At 40.5% G+C, this 17,610-nt stretch overlaps 1 protein-coding gene across 1 annotated transcript in view; it reads right to left on the bottom strand.

Annotated features, from left to right (window-relative positions):
- Positions 1 to 304: 304 nt before the first annotated feature.
- The window catches only part of LOC149945520 (uncharacterized), a 104,861-nt gene continuing 87,555 nt past the window's right edge, over positions 305 to 17,610 (bottom strand). The window contains exon 2 of the mRNA XM_090174563.1: positions 305 to 4,120. Coding sequence (XP_090030689.1) covers positions 1,725 to 4,043 — 2,319 coding nt within the window. The 5' untranslated portion in view covers positions 4,044 to 4,120 and the 3' untranslated portion in view covers positions 305 to 1,724. The remainder of the gene's footprint in view (positions 4,121 to 17,610) is intronic.

The raw sequence follows: 17,610 nt of genomic DNA on the forward strand, positions 1-17,610 counted from the left end.
CGAAGTGGGGATTGGTCCACCCGTTGCTGCACCTTCTGCTGGGTTGAGTGGCTTGCGTCCAAGGTGCGACCATCAGTAGTAGGGTTCTGCTACCCATGCTGGATTTGTCACCTGTCCGGGCTAGGGGGACGCTGGCGTAGGGCACTATGATGATAGGCCTCCGGTGGTATGGTCTCTGTTACTAGGTTCACCGGGCTATAAATTCTGACACACTTGCTTAAAGAAATGGATAAAATGAAAGATCTGGATAAGTAGGGAAATATGTGAGGTAGGCGTGAAATAACGAAAATATTTGTATAAAAGTAGGATACAAAGTACCCATAGGTTTTATTTAATTTTTCTCATTCATAACCCCGCATTTGTCAATTTCCCCTATAATCTATTATATATAATATATACACTTGTGTTAATTTTTTTTGCGAAATCTTGGAACTTTTTTAGGGATTTTTGGTTTGTTTTGAAATGTTTTTTTTTTAAATCCCCACAATCAATAAATTTGTGACAATATATTTGGAATATAATAGGAGTTTGGGGGGGGGGGGGGGCGAGTTGTGAACAGAACTTGAAGGGGTGATATTTCTGGTATAACAATTTATTATATGATACAAGGATATATTTTTTTAATGTTGTTCTTAATGTGGGATTTTTGTATCCATAAATACTGGGCGCTATGACATTGACCAAACAATTAGAAAAAAACGCGATATTTTTTACGATCATACAAATTAATTATTTTAGTTTCAAATTAAATCTAGTTAAAATATTTGGCACAAAAACACCAAGCGCGTACGATATCGTGTTGAACAAGCAAGCCGGTTTATCAATCAATTATAAAATAAAAAATACGTTTTTTTTAAATTCAATTAATTTTAAAAAAAATATATTTTGAACTTAAAAAGGTACAAAAAAATAATTAAGTTCAATCGAAAATATTTTAGAAATACAGTTCGAAACTGAACCGATTGTGAAAATTAAGGGTTCATTCTACAAACTATTTATTCAAAGAAATAAGTAGACTTTGAACTAAGTGTATCGGCGCGGTAAACAAATGGTTTATTTATTTTTGGATTTTTGTTGTTTATATTTTTTAACTTTTTATTTTTTTCGGGAAAACAACAAACAACATCAACAGTTTTTTATATTTTTTGTGTTTTTAAATCTTTTCGCGATTTCGATTCAACAATTTGACTTAACCGCGCATTGATACAATATATAATTCACCGTAAAGAGTCATATTTTTCCATTTGGGGCACACCCTTGTATTCCTACGCGACGTTAAAACGCGCGAACGGTTTCAATTCCACAATTCAAGTTTGCTTTTAATTTTACCTAATTTTCGTATAAAACTGAACGCATTTTGTGTAGTATAAAAACAGAGGGAAAATGCTCGATGTAGTTAGCGATCTGACGATTGATAAACTCCTACATTAGGTTAATTTGTAATTTTTAATAATTAATTCGGAGGTAATTATTTAGTAACGTGCGACTCGCTGTGCTAGGAAAGTGGGTGCGTTTGCGGGTGATGTCCTCCTGGCATTATAGTATTATTTTTTAAACTATTTCGAGCATTTTCTCACTTTTTTTTGTAATTTTTAGTTTTTTCCGCAATTTGTAGTAACGTGATGATTGCGCGTGGTCGGCTGGCCGGCTATTTTCGCCGTACGTCCAGACGGGTAACTTCGTAACTTTAGCACGGTTTAACCGAGCGTGTAGTCGCACTTAGGTCATACTTCGGTACCGTCGGATCCGCCACCGTCGTCACCGTCTTTGACTGTTTGTAAAACGGGAACGTGTAGGATAGGATTGGCGACTGGGGCGGACTGGACCGGTCGGAAGTAGGCGGAAGGGTGGTCGTAGGCGTCGCCCCAATCCTGCCTGGCGTGTCCCGGCGCCGGGGAGGCGTGGCGGCGGTCCAGGGTCGAAGGTTGATATTGGGGATGTTCCATGACGCTGGGAAGTATTTGCGTCCGCTTGGGACGTTCCAACAGGAGCAAGTCCGGTTCGTCGCCCGAGGAGCGGTCGTGGAGGTCGCGAGCGCGCAACGTGCCGTAGTGTCCTGGCGGCCCATCCGGGTCCTCCGCGCCTTCCAATTCCGAGACGCCGTCGCCGCGTTCCCGTTCGTGTATCACTCGTCGGTCTCCTTTGCGCCGCAAAGTGTCCGCTAGTTCGTTATGCAACCTGGCGTTCACTTCCGGGTCGTTGGAGGTGGGAGCGACGGGCATGGGCACCGGAATGGGGCTTCTGCGAGGGGGCCATTCCGGTGGTACGTGGTCTTTGACTACCCAGACGTGGGGAGACAGCGAATTGCGTTCCATCAACGGTTCCAGAGGTTCCATTTCGTGCTGGTGAAGGTAGGCCGGCGGCAAGACGCTGACGTTTTGCGGTCTGGGCGATAACAGCTTCGTGTCTGCGTCGTCGATGCAGTCGGGTACTTTGTCCATCGGGGCCAGTTTGTTCATGGGCCCTCCGGCCGCGCTGGCTTCGGCTCTTTGCCTTCTGTCTCTTCGGCGGCGACGACACACCAGAAGGACCACGGCGAAGATGATTAGGACCAGCAGGGCTCCTCCGACCACGCCCACGATTAAGCCGATCAAGGTATCCTTGTTACTTTCGGAACCGTCACCTCCGGATACGCCACCCGCGTCTAATTCTCTGACTTCCTGCGGGTTATCGTCTTGGTTGGTGCCGCTGGAGCTGCCGCCACTTCCGGTTACCTTGACTTCCGTGACTGGTTTGCGCGAAACGTGAACCGTGAAGTTCTTGGCCACTTTGGCCGCCACGTTCTCGGCTTTGCAGGTGTAAGGTCCGTTGTTCGCCTCTTGGACGTAACTGACCGTTAACGCCGAGTACTTATCCCTTTCGCTCCTCTCGACCACCGTGAAAATCTGCCTCGGAGAGATTCCTTCGGACAAGTTGCCGAGGACCCGGTCCCTCCAGTACCAGCTGATGGTCGGCAGCGGGTCGCCCGTCGTCTTGCATTCCAGGGTGACGTTGCTTCCCTCGTAGACTTGGAAGGCGCTCGAGGTGTTGAGAAACGCGGGAGGGCAAGCGAACTCTTCGGGGACCAACTGTATCCAAGACCTTCCCGCGAGCCTCGGCGGCTTGTCGCACGTCGGAGACACGTACGGAATGTTTCGAAGTTGCAACCAATGCCTCAGCGCCCTCAGGTCGCAGTCGCAACGCCAAGGGTTGTTGTCGAGATGAATCGCGTTGAGTGATTTGAGCGGAAGAACGGCTTTGCCCGAGAGGGAGCCCAGACGGTTGCCGTCGATCAGGAGCTTTTCCAGTTTCTCGAGGCCGTCGAAGGCTCCCATGGCCACCGAGTCGATCGCGCAAGAGCTGATGTCCAGCGAGATCAAGTGTTTTAGGTCCGAGAAGGCCTGCTGGCCCAGGAAGCTGATTTTGTTCCCTTCGAGAGAGAGGGCCCTGAGGCTCGTCAGGTGACGGAAGGAAGGCGAAGGGACCATCGTCAAATAATTTTGGGACAAATCTAACTCTATCAAATTGGTCAAGCGAATGAAGGCCGTTTCGTCCACTTGAGATAAGCCGCATTCGGCCAAAAAGAGCCTCTGCAAGTTGGTCAAACCGGCGTCGACGAACACTTGCCGCGGCAAGTAGGGAATCTGATTCATCCTCAAGTCCAAGACTTGGACGTCGCGGTTTAAGTCGGTAGGTACTTTGGTCAGCGACAAGTTCAAGCACGTCGCCGTCTGCTTGCCTCCCCTCCAAATGCAGGTACACTTGGGGTGACAAGCGAACCCCGAAACACCGTGAGTGCCCAGCAGGGCCAAGACCACGACCGCCAGACACATGAACGCGGCGCTGTTCGAAGTTCGAGGGGTGCTGGTGGCGCCCACGAACCGTTCGCGCCTCGACACGTAACACGGCCGTTGTCTTCGGCGACACTGACCCGACGACGACTTGGAAGACCCGTTCGACGCGAACCGCGAATGGTAACTACCTCCCGTCGAGGAATCATCGCGGTACAAGTCCCCGGAAGATCGCAGCCTGTGATGGCAGATGTAGCAGCACACGAAGGACATCCTTCGAGACCGGATCTCATCTGACAAGCGAATTTCGACTTCTTTTCTCGGCTCGCTGGCGTCTTTTCCGGATAATCCTAAAACAACGAAACAGAAACGACGTATAAATAAAAATTGCTTACGCATTTAGGGAAAAATGTTTAATTTATCGGTCTAACAAGTAAAGGTTTTTGATATATATTTTTCTCAGTTTTAAAGGGGGCATTCCTTAAATTCCTTCATTTATAACGCGTTTTGGGGGAAAAAGAACCAACGGGGGATTTAATTTAAAACAAGAACCGTTTTCAGCGACCTCTGGTGTAAGAAGGCGCGTCGAAGAAAATTCGGGCGTAATCATTGTAGAGCCGCGTAAGGGCGGAGTGAATTGGAACCTTTCCCTCGCCATTCCTACGCCTTTTTCCAAACGCCAGGGTGCGCCACTGGAGACGCCGGTGCAGTAGGGACGTATAGGCGAGAGAAACCGAGCGAGTCTATCGGCTTTTCGAGCCTTCGCCTTTTCAGTCGGGGACTCCATTTTAGGATCATTATCTAGTGGCCGAGCGCGCGAGAGGCGTCCGGTGACGTCACGACGCCCATCAAAAGCGATTATTCGCGAGATCGCGGCGCCCCCTTTCTTCAGAAAAGCGAAACTCCATTAAGAAAATTCGCCTTCCGAGGAATGAAATATACGCGCCGACGAATAAAGTCCCGTTCGGAAATGAAATTGGTCAACGGAATATCCCGCCAGCGCCCTTTGAAGGCTCGCGAAGTCCACCGACCCGCTGACCCCCCTCCAATCTTTTGTTTTCCTCGGGTTGCGCTAATGGAAGTTTGCTCTTCTAAAACGTCTAGCTGGAATACGGGCACTGTCCTCGTTTCAAAAGAATCAAATTCCCGATAGAAGTCGCTACCAGTGTTTGTTCTTCCACTTGGCCTACCAAATTTGTACCTCAAATTTGGACACTGCCAATTACGATCAACCTTTACCTTAGTCCATTTTCTTGGTCGATTTTGGCCTAGTTTTAGACTGATGATAGTTACGCGGGATTCACGTTCAATTGATGACAAATCAATGTGTGATCAATCAATGCTCATAAATTATGTTGATAGTTACGCGGGATTCACGTTCAATTGATGACAAATCAATGTGTGATCAATCAATGCTCATAAATTATGTTGATAGTTACGCGGGATTCACGTTCAATTGATGACAAATCAATGTGTGATCAATCAATGCTCATAAATTATGTTGATAGTTACGCGGGATTCACGTTCAATTGATGACAAATCAATGTGTGATTAATCAATGCTCTTGCAAATTATGTTGATAGTTAAGCGTGATTCACGTTCAATTGATGACAAATCAATGTGTGATTAATCAATGCTCATAAATTATGTTGATAGTTACGCGGGATTCACGTTCAATTGATGATAAATCAATGTGTAGTCGATCAATTTTCATAAAACACAAATTATCAAGCGCCGTTCTTTCGGCTTCCCCGCATTCACTATGACGCCGAGGCAAACAGCACTTAGTCTATTAGGCTAAATGATGAATATTTTAAAATAATAATTTCAGTTTCTACGATTGCTCGATCCTTAGCGTGTAGCTTGCGCTTGCGAAACTGGATCGGTACTAGTTTCTAGCGCCGATCAAATTCAACTTGATATTTACACGCTCAAGTCAAAATTTAATACGTCGGTTAGAATTCATAGTGCAATACCTCAATCCCAGTTGTCCCGTGGGTTCCGTAGAGGGTTTATTTAGACGCAATGATTATCAAAAATGTAAACCAAAGTATATTCTACATATCTCTGAAGCTTAAAATATTTCGTGGAAACACAAAGCTATACGCATGTGGCGCTTAGCGCGAAATTCTTAAATAAAATTAATATCACGCAAATCATAATTAACATAATAACAATTAGTATGACAATTAACGAGATTTGCAACCATGATTTTCATAGTTATTGCGTAATCAAGATGTTTTCTCAGCACAGAGCCCTCTAGTGTCTAAAATATACGAGACTTCCGCTAAGCCGAAATATCTGGTTTCCGATAGATAGGCGGAATATTAGACTAAAATGATAAAAATTAAAAACGTTTTTCTCGGCGCCACGAGCTCATGTCTTTTTTTAACACGAGTGATTCGCACGCGGGCTTCGAAACAAAGCCAAAGCCCCTCGCGACTCCAGAACGTGCTCTCCGATATTAGGCTTAAATTTTTATCAAAAAGTAGTCATCCAACACGGGAAGTCACGAGTCCAAGTCACAGCTTGAAGAGAGTATCAGGGCCAAAAAAAGGTTCGGTTAGAAAATTAGCATTAAAGCAATAGGAAGTGTCATACTTATGGTTATTATGTTACTTATGCGAAAATATAAATATTTCGAGCTATTCATTTTCAAGCTACAAGCGTCCGTGGAAACGGGCCTTTAAAGTCCACCACTAATGAATGGTTTTGCTAGAAATAGCTCTTAATAAATATTTACCAAGCGGTAGTTATATAATTGACACACTTACGTGATAAGTATTTGTAAACTTAAATAAAAGTATCAATTCTAAAAATTTTAACGTACAAGAGAATTTACAAACTTACGTGAATGGTAATAATGAACTTATGGTGATACTTTTAAAATCTTACGGATTTAACAAAAGTTATCAATTTAAAAATTTTAACGTACAAGAGAATTGTCACACTTACGTAAAATGTAATTATAAACTTATGCTGACATTTTTTTTAATGTGACCGCTTAAATAATAGTATCAATTTGAAAAAATTCTACGTACAAGAGAATTGACACACTTACGTAAAAGGTAATAATAAACTTGCTATGCCACTTTCGTTTTCGTTCTTACGGTTTAAATAAAAGAAATGACAATTTTATTTAAATAAAAGTATAAAATTTCCGAGATTCTATTTTAACGTACAAGATAACTACTACTACGAGTCCTTTATGACAAAGAAGTCGATTTTTGAAACTCGGAACTACAAATAGACGATTGATAAAAAACTTTCCTATTTTTAAGACGCTCGTAAAAAAGCGAGTCACTGTGTTACGCAGTTTTTTGATGCTTTTTAGATAGCAACATTTGTTTCTTTACCACGTTGGGGTTAGCTAAAAGAAGAGAGAAAAAACAGACTGTGTAGATTTTTCTTATTTCAGCCAAAGCCATCACTGTTTATCCCGAGTAGAATAGAGGAGAGAGAATATCACCCTAAAAACCTTGCGGGTTTAGTGAGGTGAGAAAAGAGGCGAGTTAGGGGGCGCTACAGTCGCGAGTGCTGTGGCTCTATTTTCGGCGGGAAATGAAAATGTCAGACAGATCTACGCGTTGTTTTAAACTAAGAGGACCTCACACCAATCTTTTCCTTTAGAGAAGCGCATCAATTTTTGTTCGCCCTACTACCCCGCTAGATGTCACTGGGGCTCGGAGGCCAGAGAGAAAGGGGGGAGGTAAGGAGGGGGAAGTAACGCGTGCCAAAACGCCAGTCGCACGTTTCGAATCTGTCGACCTCTCCTCCTCCGCACGCCCTCCACCCATCATTTTTCCAACTTGGACGACTCGAAATATAAAGAGAGGTTCTTATTCTTTTATATTTGAGGGTGTCGGTGGCTCTCTCTCGCCTCTTAAATGTACCGGAACTATCGCTAGCGTGGTATTAAAAAAGTCGTGGATCCGCCAGCGGCGTTAGATTTCCCTCGTAGTCATTGGCGTTTCCGTTAACGTAGAATGACACTCCCTTTTCGTATTACTGATATTTGAGATGCCATTTCAGCCATAGAAATAATAGGGAGTTTATTTTAGGCGACTTTTGTTGGATGTCGATTGGGTAATGGTGACATTTATCTTTTCATTCTTAAATTTAATCCCCCGTTTCCGCTTTTTTTTGTGACATTATGTTATCAGTTTATTAAATTTTATTTCCAAATATGTTACTAAAATAGTGAAGTATTTTTTATTAAGATTCCTTATCAACGAATGAAATGGAGATTTCTTGGTCATCGTAGTAGGCCTAGTAAAAAAATCACCGAACTGTAAGAAATTTTGTAACGTAACCAGATCTACCGAAAATTTACATCTGTGGTCTAAGACAAGGATGACCGAGTTTTGAGAGCCTAAATATAGACTTTTTTGAAGGTCGAGATCCAAGTGTTTATATTACTTTTTTTATTATAATATTTTAGTATATTTTCTAAATAATCATTATCAAGGTCGAGATCGCCGTGTTTATGCAACCTCTTTTATAACTTAGAATATTGACAGGGTTCGTACAAAATTTCCGAAATTAAATTCCCTGACATTTCCAGGTTTTCCCTGACCCAATTGCCAATTTTTTCAGACCATTTTGTAGAATAAATGAATGAATGGTTTAAGGTAAAAATCTTGAAAATATTTTCTTTGAAAAATTTATTTCCTTGATTTTTTTGGGGTCATTTTTAAATCCCCTTACTTTTTGGGATCATTTTCAAATTCCTTGACTTTTTCCTGTCATTTGGAAATAATTTCCAAATTACCTGACTTTTCCCTGTCGTTTTGGAAATCATTTTCAAATTCCCTGACCTATTAAAAACATTTTAAAATTCCCTGACGTTTTGGAAATCATTTTCAAATTCCCTGACCTTTTGGAAATCCTTTTAAAATACCCCGACTTTTCCCTGACCTTTTGGAAATCATTTTCAAATTCCCTGACTTTTCCCTGACCTATTGGAAATCATTTTCAAATTCCCTGACTTTTCCCTGACCTTTAGGAATCATTTTCAAATTCTCTGACTTTTCCGGGTGATCCAGGTCGTGTACGAACCCTGATTTCAATACGGCAATTTCCTCTTAAAATTCCAATGACGTAATAAAAGCGATATTTAAAATATATAAAACAAATCCCAACTTAAATAGGTTTTAAACTGAGTAAATAATTCAGTCCCAAGAACAACTAGTTTCTAGTGTTTTTTAAGTCTAAGGTTTTAAAGTTTTCGCAGTTGAATATATCTAGATGAAATTCATAGAAATATCTGCGGAACTATCACGGCTAACAAATCGCAATTTTGCAGTTATCGGAAACGTTCATTTAAACTTCTTCGTATCAGTAACTGCAAATGTTATCAAAAACGAACTTATATTCGCCATCTAATCTATCTATAGTTGATTACGCACGAGACAAATTAATATCGATTAGATTGCCTTTCACCGTTAATTAATTAATATATAATCTACATTGCTAACAATTAATCGCTTTAGTAATTAGTCCATTTATCTCTACCGTTAACTAGCGAATCCCGCTCACGAAATGTATTACTACGGCTATATTTAGTAAACACTATTTCTCTACGTCGCGGGATCGTCGTCAGTCCCGCTTTACACACTTTTGCCATCTCAGGGCGCCCCTTCCCGCCTTACTCCCTCTCGCCGAAAGAGCCGCAGCGAGACAGCGGGAGGTGCGAACGGGTGCGCGACGATGAAAGACAGTTTTGTTTTCATCCGTATCCGACTAATTTAACGGCGCCTATCGCGCCCAAGATACGCTTGCCAAAACTTTGAATTACAACCCTCCATTTTCCATCGCGAGCCAAGGCCTGCTGCATTTTTTTTGGATTTATTGCGTAACATTTGGGCGAGAGAGAGAAAAAAAGTTGTCAAAACAATAAAATGTAGTCCGGGGCTTAAGCAGCCATAAACTGTAATAGTATTTAGTATTAATTTAAATTAAATAATTTAATATTTACTTAATTTACAGGCATTAAGCAGGCTCGAAAGCAGATTTCTGTGTTTGGCTCAAAATTTACCGAGTCTGTTGTTTAAAGGTACAAATTACATCGCGTAGAAATATTTAGCTATTGATTTTCCCTTCTCGAATCATATTTATAAGTAAATTCCCTGACTTTTCCAGGTTTTCCCTGACCATCTCCAGAAAATTTACCCGACTTATTTTGTGCCAAGATTTTGTATTTTTTTAACCTTTATTTAAAAAGAAGTTTCTTATTTGCAAGCGAAATTAAATTCCCTGACTTTTCCCTGATTTTTAGACTAATTTTTAAAATTCCCTGACTTTTCCAGAAACTCCAGGTACTGTGGCAACTCTGATTTAATATGAATATAATTCTTAATTTAAGTTTCATATGAATATAATCCTTAATTTAAATATCATATGAAAATAATCCGTCTTTTTAAATACGTTATAAACCTTCTAATTTTTAAATAGATTATAATAATTCTTAATTTTAAATTAATTAGAATAATCCTTAATTTAAATTTTATATGAATATAATACTTAATTTTAAATTAATTAGAATAATCCTTAACTTAAATTTTATATGAATATAATCCTTAATTTAAATTTCATATGAATATAATCCTTAAATTAAATTTTATATGAAAATAATCCTTAATGTAAATTTCATATGAATATAATCCTTAATTTAAATTTCATATGAATACAATCCATCATTTTAAATTAGAAAAATCCTTAATTTAAATTTAATATGAATATAATTCTTAATTTTAGTTTAATATTACCATAAGTAACACAATAACAATAAGGATGGCACTTCCTTGCTTTAATGCTAATTTTCTAACCGAACCTTTTTTCAAGCTGTGACTTGGACTCGCGACTAACCGTGTTGGATGACTACTTTTTGATAAAAATTTAAGCCTAATATCGGAGAGCACGTTCTGGAGTCGCGAGGGGCTTTGGCTTTGTTTTGAAGCCCGCGTGCGAATCAGGCGTGATAGAGCTCGGCGTTTGGATAAGAATTAATCACTTTATTTATTTTTATCCAAAACACATATTTATCCACTAATTATCCGAAAAAATCTATTATTTTTACATGTTAAATTGCTTTTTAATCTGGATAATATCCACGAATAAACAGTTAATCGTAATTTTTATGGTTAATCGAAGTTTTAGCGGTTAATTTATCCGTTTCGCCGAGCTTTAGGCGTGATAAAAAACATGAGCTCGTGGCGCCGAGAAAAACGTTTTTAATTTTTATCATTTTAGCCTAATATTCCGCCTATCTATCGGAAACCAGATATTTCGGCTTAGCGGAAGTCTCGCATATTTTAGACACTAGAAGGCTCTGTGCTGGGAAAACATCTTAATTACGCTATAACTATGAAAATCAGTTTGGTTGTAAATCTCGTTAATTGTCATACTTATTGTTATTATGTTACGCTTTTAAGTTTCCCCTCCTAGAACAGACAGCGACAAAGCGAAGCGAAAAGACCTTATATATCCTCCATCTATACCCTGAGAGTCAGTTTGGGGATACACAAGGGCTGCTCTACCTTAGGAAATCATTTCAAATGGTGTCAAACCAAACGATATTTACGAAATTTTCCCTTTTATCAGAGTATAATTCTTGCGCCATCTACGAGGCGAAACACCAAAAATAGAGAAGCACCGTCATTCTATTTTCGCTCGTCTCACTCCGCGCGCGCAACGGAAGTACCTTTCAACACGCTGACGGGTTCGGGTGATAACTAAACGCTGTTGTTCAGGGCTTTGACACCTTTTAATTTCACTGAATAATATCGAATGGCGGGATGAAAGGAGGATGAGACAATAACTCAAATTCCGGTCTTTTTTTCACAGCGTCAGAGATGAATATTTGACATTTAAACCACGCTCTGCTACCACAAGCTTGGGCACGTGCGTTGGAACTCCAGCCTGTAATCTGGATTAATTTAAATAATAAATTTTGAGTTATGCAGGCAGGGTTGCCACAATATTGGCGATCAAATTTTACAGATTTTGCTGATGTTTTAATGCTAAAATTAGACGATTTTTATATAAAATTTTACTTTTATGCGAAGTATATGAATTAACTCATATTTTATTACGAAGGTGAACCTTTAGGTTATGTTTTAACTATAGAAACCTTTATTACAAAAGTTACAATTTACAATGAACATAACGTATAAGAAACTAAGTAATAATCCCAGAATTTCACACAGAACTACAGTAAAATTACCATCACAAAATTTACGCATAATTTTAAATTACCCGAATTGTTACGAAAATTCTTAAAATTCCCTGACTTTTTAGGTCTATTTTCCAATTCCTTGACCATTCCCTGACTTAATAACGCACGAATAAAGATTTGCGTTGTAAATGTAAAAAAAATAACGCGATAGTTTGAATACACGGAATCGCGGGGAGAGCATTATTTTTCAAAAGCTAAAGTGCTTTTAACCACTTGGTAAAAACCGCATACTTTTGCCAGTTGCCGAGTTTCGGAGCGCCTCTCGCGGAGTGGAATGAAACTAAAGAATCCTCGATACCCGTTCGGCCACTTGGTCCCAGCGAGACAGAGTTCTAGCCAAACAGAGCCAAGTTTTGAAATCGGACGAGGATGGTATGTCCGTTTGTTCTGGACGGTATTTCAAGTATGCGATGGAAGTCCCCCACTTTTTTATTTTCGCAGTACGTCTTATAAGAGTCTTATTTGGCCCCGCTAAGTCTCTCGCCATCAATTCGATCAATAAGCTACGGTTAGATTAAGTATTTACCCTAGCTTTATTACAGACCTTCAGACGTACATGTACTCGCTCCTCCCGTTAATGCCTTATCTCGTTAGAGTCCGAGGATACGATGCCGAAGGATTTCCGCGCGATAATCAACGCGTGTTCGTTTCAAATTGTAGTCCGCTGCCTTTGAAGTCATCAAACTACTCCTGGCCTTTCAACCGAAACCGCGCAAACGCCGTTATAGCAGCCAGGCGCGATTCCTCAACGTTAACGCCACACGTCTCAGAGACGCGATGTGTTTAGTCTAATTTTCGTCCATCATTATTTTGACGCGCTGTCAGCTTGTTAAACGCTCGAGCGGGGACGTCTAACCTCATTACGTCTGATTTGGGGAGTCCTGTCGTGATTTAAAATTTAAAACGCGGTTGGAGAGTTTTACCCATTGGCCGGAGGGGCTATGGATATTAGGCTGCCCCAACACCCTCGTCATATTGAATTCTGGGGGAAATTTAATGGCTTAACGGGGTGTTATTGAATATTATTGGTTTCCGGGTTTAGAGTGATTAGATCAATTCGAGTCGCTCCTCGCTCACGTGTTTTCCCTTTAATTAGCGACACGCTTGCCAACTACTCTGTTTGGTTCACGAAACCAGACCAAGTTCTTAGATTACACCTATGACAGGTTTGCCACAGATTTTTCACAATCCAATTCCCTGATTTTTCCAGGTTTTCAATGACCATCTACGGAGATTTTCCCCGACTTATTTTGCGCTATGATTTTGTATTTTTTAACCTATATTTTAGTACAAGTTTCATATTTGCAACCGAAATTAAATTCCCTGACTTTCAGACTAATTTTTAAAATTCTGACTTTCCCTGATTTTTATACCAATTTTCAAATTCCCTGACTTTTCCAGGAATTCCAGGTTTTCCAGGTACCGTGGCAACCCTCCTAGAAGCAACAAACACAGCACCCCACACAAAAAGAACGCAACCCGTCAAAAAACGTACATTTTCTTGGGCACATTTTTCATTGGCTAGACGCTTTAGCGCCTGCTGCCGTCGGAAGGGGAAAATACGGAAATTGTCTTCCCCCTTTCCGTAAAACGTGCAGCGTAAAGGCTCGTCCAATGAAATTTGTACACAACACTGCGTTAGCGTGTTTAAAGGCTAGCTGCGTTCTCCTTGTGTTTGTTGCTCCTAAATTACACAGACTGACAGTTAAATGTGTTTTGAAGAATTAATTTATTTATAGTTATTAAGAATGTTGATACGATTTTTAGCGTTGTTCCTAATCTCCTTCATGCGCTAACAGTAATAATAATAATCAGCACCACCCTAGGCCCAAGTCATCTAGCGACTTTTAATGCCATTAACTCAGATGGCCGGTTTTTATAGGACCATATAAGAATTATAGTAAAATATAGGAATTATAGGATCGCTGGGAGCACTGCACTGGCCATTTTTGGAGATTTTAACGATTTATTTTAAAGGGACTTTCAAGGGAGGGGTTGGGTCGATTTAAAATACGTCACTGAAACGTCATCAGAGTGTAACTTTGTCAATGCGACGAACGGCGACCGACTGAAGAATTTTAAATGGACTTCAACAACCCACAGCTCTCCCTTGAAAGTCCCTTTAAGCCAAACGTGTTGCCGACCTATGGTTATTGCCAAAATTTAATTCAAATCGATTCACTTTTACCATGCTTAAGGTGATGAACTTCAGTATTTACAGTGGCGCCATCTACGACACTTTTCAGCATATACTATAAACGATTGTAAAGGAAATAACGTCCTAAGCATTTTCTTTTTCCGCCAGTAGATGGCGCGTTGGTGATATTTGAGCGAGAAAATAAATTCGCAGTCACTATTCCTTCGTTGTACACTCTGTTTGAAAAGTCTTCGACAGCTGAAATTTTTTCCCTCTTTTTAATTCTGCTAGAAAACTATAATAGATAGTTTAATGAAACCAATTGCAACTTTTATTTATTTTCCAATATCTTTCGTTATTTATTGGTTTCGTCCGCCAAAAATTAATAGTTTGGCGGGAACCGTCAAAACTCATTTTTTACAACTTTTTAAATATTGGTTCTACGGCACTGACTCGCGCGATTTTGAATTCACAATGGTCGGTTCATATTTAGAAAGTGGAAAAATTATCCCTCTACAACCAACGGTTGAGAAGTTATAGCGTTTCAAACTTTCCTCGAAACTAGGAAACACCTAAAATTCATCAAGCGATTATAAATAACGCAACTTCGACGACAATTTGGAAACGCGATAACTTCTCAACCGTTGGTTGTAGAGGGATAATTTCTCCACTTTCTAAATATGAACCGACCATTGTGAATTCAAAAACGCGCGAGTCAGTGCCGTAGAACCAATATTTAAACAGTTGCCAAAAATGAGTTTTGACGGTTCCCGCCAAACTATTAATTTTTGGCGGACGAAACCGATAAATAACGAAAGATATTGGAAAATAAATAATAGTTGCAATTGGTTTCATCGAGCTATCTATTATAGTTTTCTAGCAGAATTAAAAAGAGGGCAAAAATTTCAGCTGTCGAAGACTTTTCAAACAGAGTGTACAGCGCCTATTGACTTAATGTAATTTTCTTCAAACACACTATACGGAATAGACTACAAAGTTACAATTGGAAACGCTAAGCCTCGGTAAAAGGGGAACTTGGGAGGCGAGGCTCACAACCCTTTTAAAACGTCCCGTTCCTTAATCCCGAAAGGCTGCGAGTGAAGCCAGTTCTTTCTTCCCGCGGAGAGACAAACACGAATCGCGATTCAAAGAAACTGCGGAGATGGAGAAGACTTATTGGAAAACGATATATCCGGGTGCTCCGTCTATTTTTTCTTTAACGTCTTCCCAATAATCCGCACTGGGCCTGGCCCGTCAAATAGCCTTCAATTTAATCTTCTTACACTCTTAAATCTTCCTTCTTAAAAATCCAAGGTTTTTAAAGCGTAGCACTGGTTGCCGAGGTTTTTAGTCATCTTTGGCGTTTCAAATTTAGTAAACATTCAAAATGGACCAAGATGTCGGATATGTAGAAGAAAGAAATTTCGAAATCCTCTTGGGAATCCCCAAATCCCACGTAAGTTGGCCCTCGAGTCTGTAATCGAGGTTAGATATTGTTACGGTAGTTGTAACGAAAGATTCAAATCGTAGCAAAAACCACTTTTATTAACTCGATATAAATTTGTTTAAATTTAGTAGCGCGGACTGTCGGTCGAACCTCCAGGTGGAGACTCCAAACATTTCTTTCCGCGTTGAGTTTGCCAGTTCTCTACCCATCAGCTAAAGGGGTTTCCCTACTAATTCTTCGATTTTTCCTTTCCATAAAAACTTGTAGAGGTTAACGGTAATAGTGAGTGTAGGGCTCGCATGGCTTGAGAGCTTGCCACCACCCTCCTACGCATTGTAACCCGGCCACCTGTTTAAATGCATTATAAGTCGCTAGATGACTTGGGCCTAGGGTGGTGCCTTGGAGGACTTTCAAACCTCCTCCTACGCATTGTAAATCTTAATCCTACAGTTACATCATACTATGAAATTTCAAAATCGACATTTGAACCCCAAACGTCATAGTAAAATCTTAAATTCCTCATCAGTGGCGGACTGGGTCCAATATTATTGGTTGCCAGAAGACAAAGGGCCCAGGCCTTAACACCTATAACGCTATCATGTTTAAGGGGGCCCACTTCACGAACGGCCCATGGGGCCCAATTGCCATCGGGCAGGTTCACTCTATGGCCAGTCCGCCACTGTTTCTCATTTAAACCTCAAAAATCCATAACCAAAATCTGAATTTCCTCTTTGAATCTCAAAATTCATAATAAAATATCCAAACCTACTTTTATACCTCCAAACCCACATTTATACCTCCAAACCCACATTTATACCTCCAAACCCACATTTATACCTCCAAACCCACATTTATACCTCCAAACCCACATTTATACCTCCAAACCCACATTTATACCTCCAAACCCACATTTATACCTCCATATCCACATTTATACCTCCAAACCCACATTTATACCTCCAAACCCACATTTATACCTCCAAACCCACATTTATACCTCCAAACCCACATTTATACCTCCAAACCCACATTTATACATCCAAACCCACATTTATACCTCCAAACCCACATTTATACCTCCAAACCCACATTTATACCTCCAAACCCACATTTATACCTCCAAACCCACATTTATACCTCCAAACCCACATTTATACCTCCAAACCCACATTTATACCTCCAAACCCACATTTATACATACAAACCCACATTTATATATCCAAACCCACATTTATACATCCAAACCCACATTTATACATCCAAACCCACATTTATACATCCAAACCCACATTTATACATCCAAACCCACATTTATACATCCAAACCCACATTTATTCATCCAAACCCACATTTATACATGTATATCAAAACCCACACTTGAATCTCAAAATCAGTCTGAAGAGTTTTCAAAATCTGTCCGGCGATTGTAAATGGTCGTCGTACCAATCAGAACAGCCGCCTCAAAACTGTTCCAGCAAATGAGTGATCTACAAATGTACGGAACGGAGAATTCGGAGAAGATGAAAACCCGTAAATCCACTAGCAACTGTTTCGAAATTTGTAACGAGCGAGTTGTAATTCCGTTTTCACCATCGGCAGAAACGGGCCGACTGTTTTATAACCTATTAATTTTATGGCTTATGAAATATCCCTTTTCCACATTATATTCCTTTCAAGCACTCGCACACCCTCCCCCATCTGACCCACTACTTCCGAAAAAGCACTTTCCTAAATTTGGAAAGCATCCAAATCGAAATTCGAGAAATGACTAGTGGAGCTAGGATGAAACTAGACGGAGAGAAAACAGGGATATACCGTTACCTCCCCTCTCGAGAAACTCAAGATCTCCGGTTCAGCCGCGCACTTTTTATCGCGTTTCTGTTTCATCCCGAGTTCCATCGCTTCCACGCTCACTAATACACTATCTCCTCATCTCGCTTTACAAGTAGCGCTACGAAGTTAGGTTTCCATTTCGCCCCACACCCTGTGTCCTCGAGGGGACGGAACCCTCCCCCCCGAA

This window comes from Leiobunum rupestre, chromosome 5, assembly GCF_980474605.1.
Source record: "Leiobunum rupestre chromosome 5, qqLeiRupe1.1.hap1, whole genome shotgun sequence".
NCBI classification, from domain to species: Eukaryota; Metazoa; Arthropoda; class Arachnida; order Opiliones; family Sclerosomatidae; genus Leiobunum; species Leiobunum rupestre.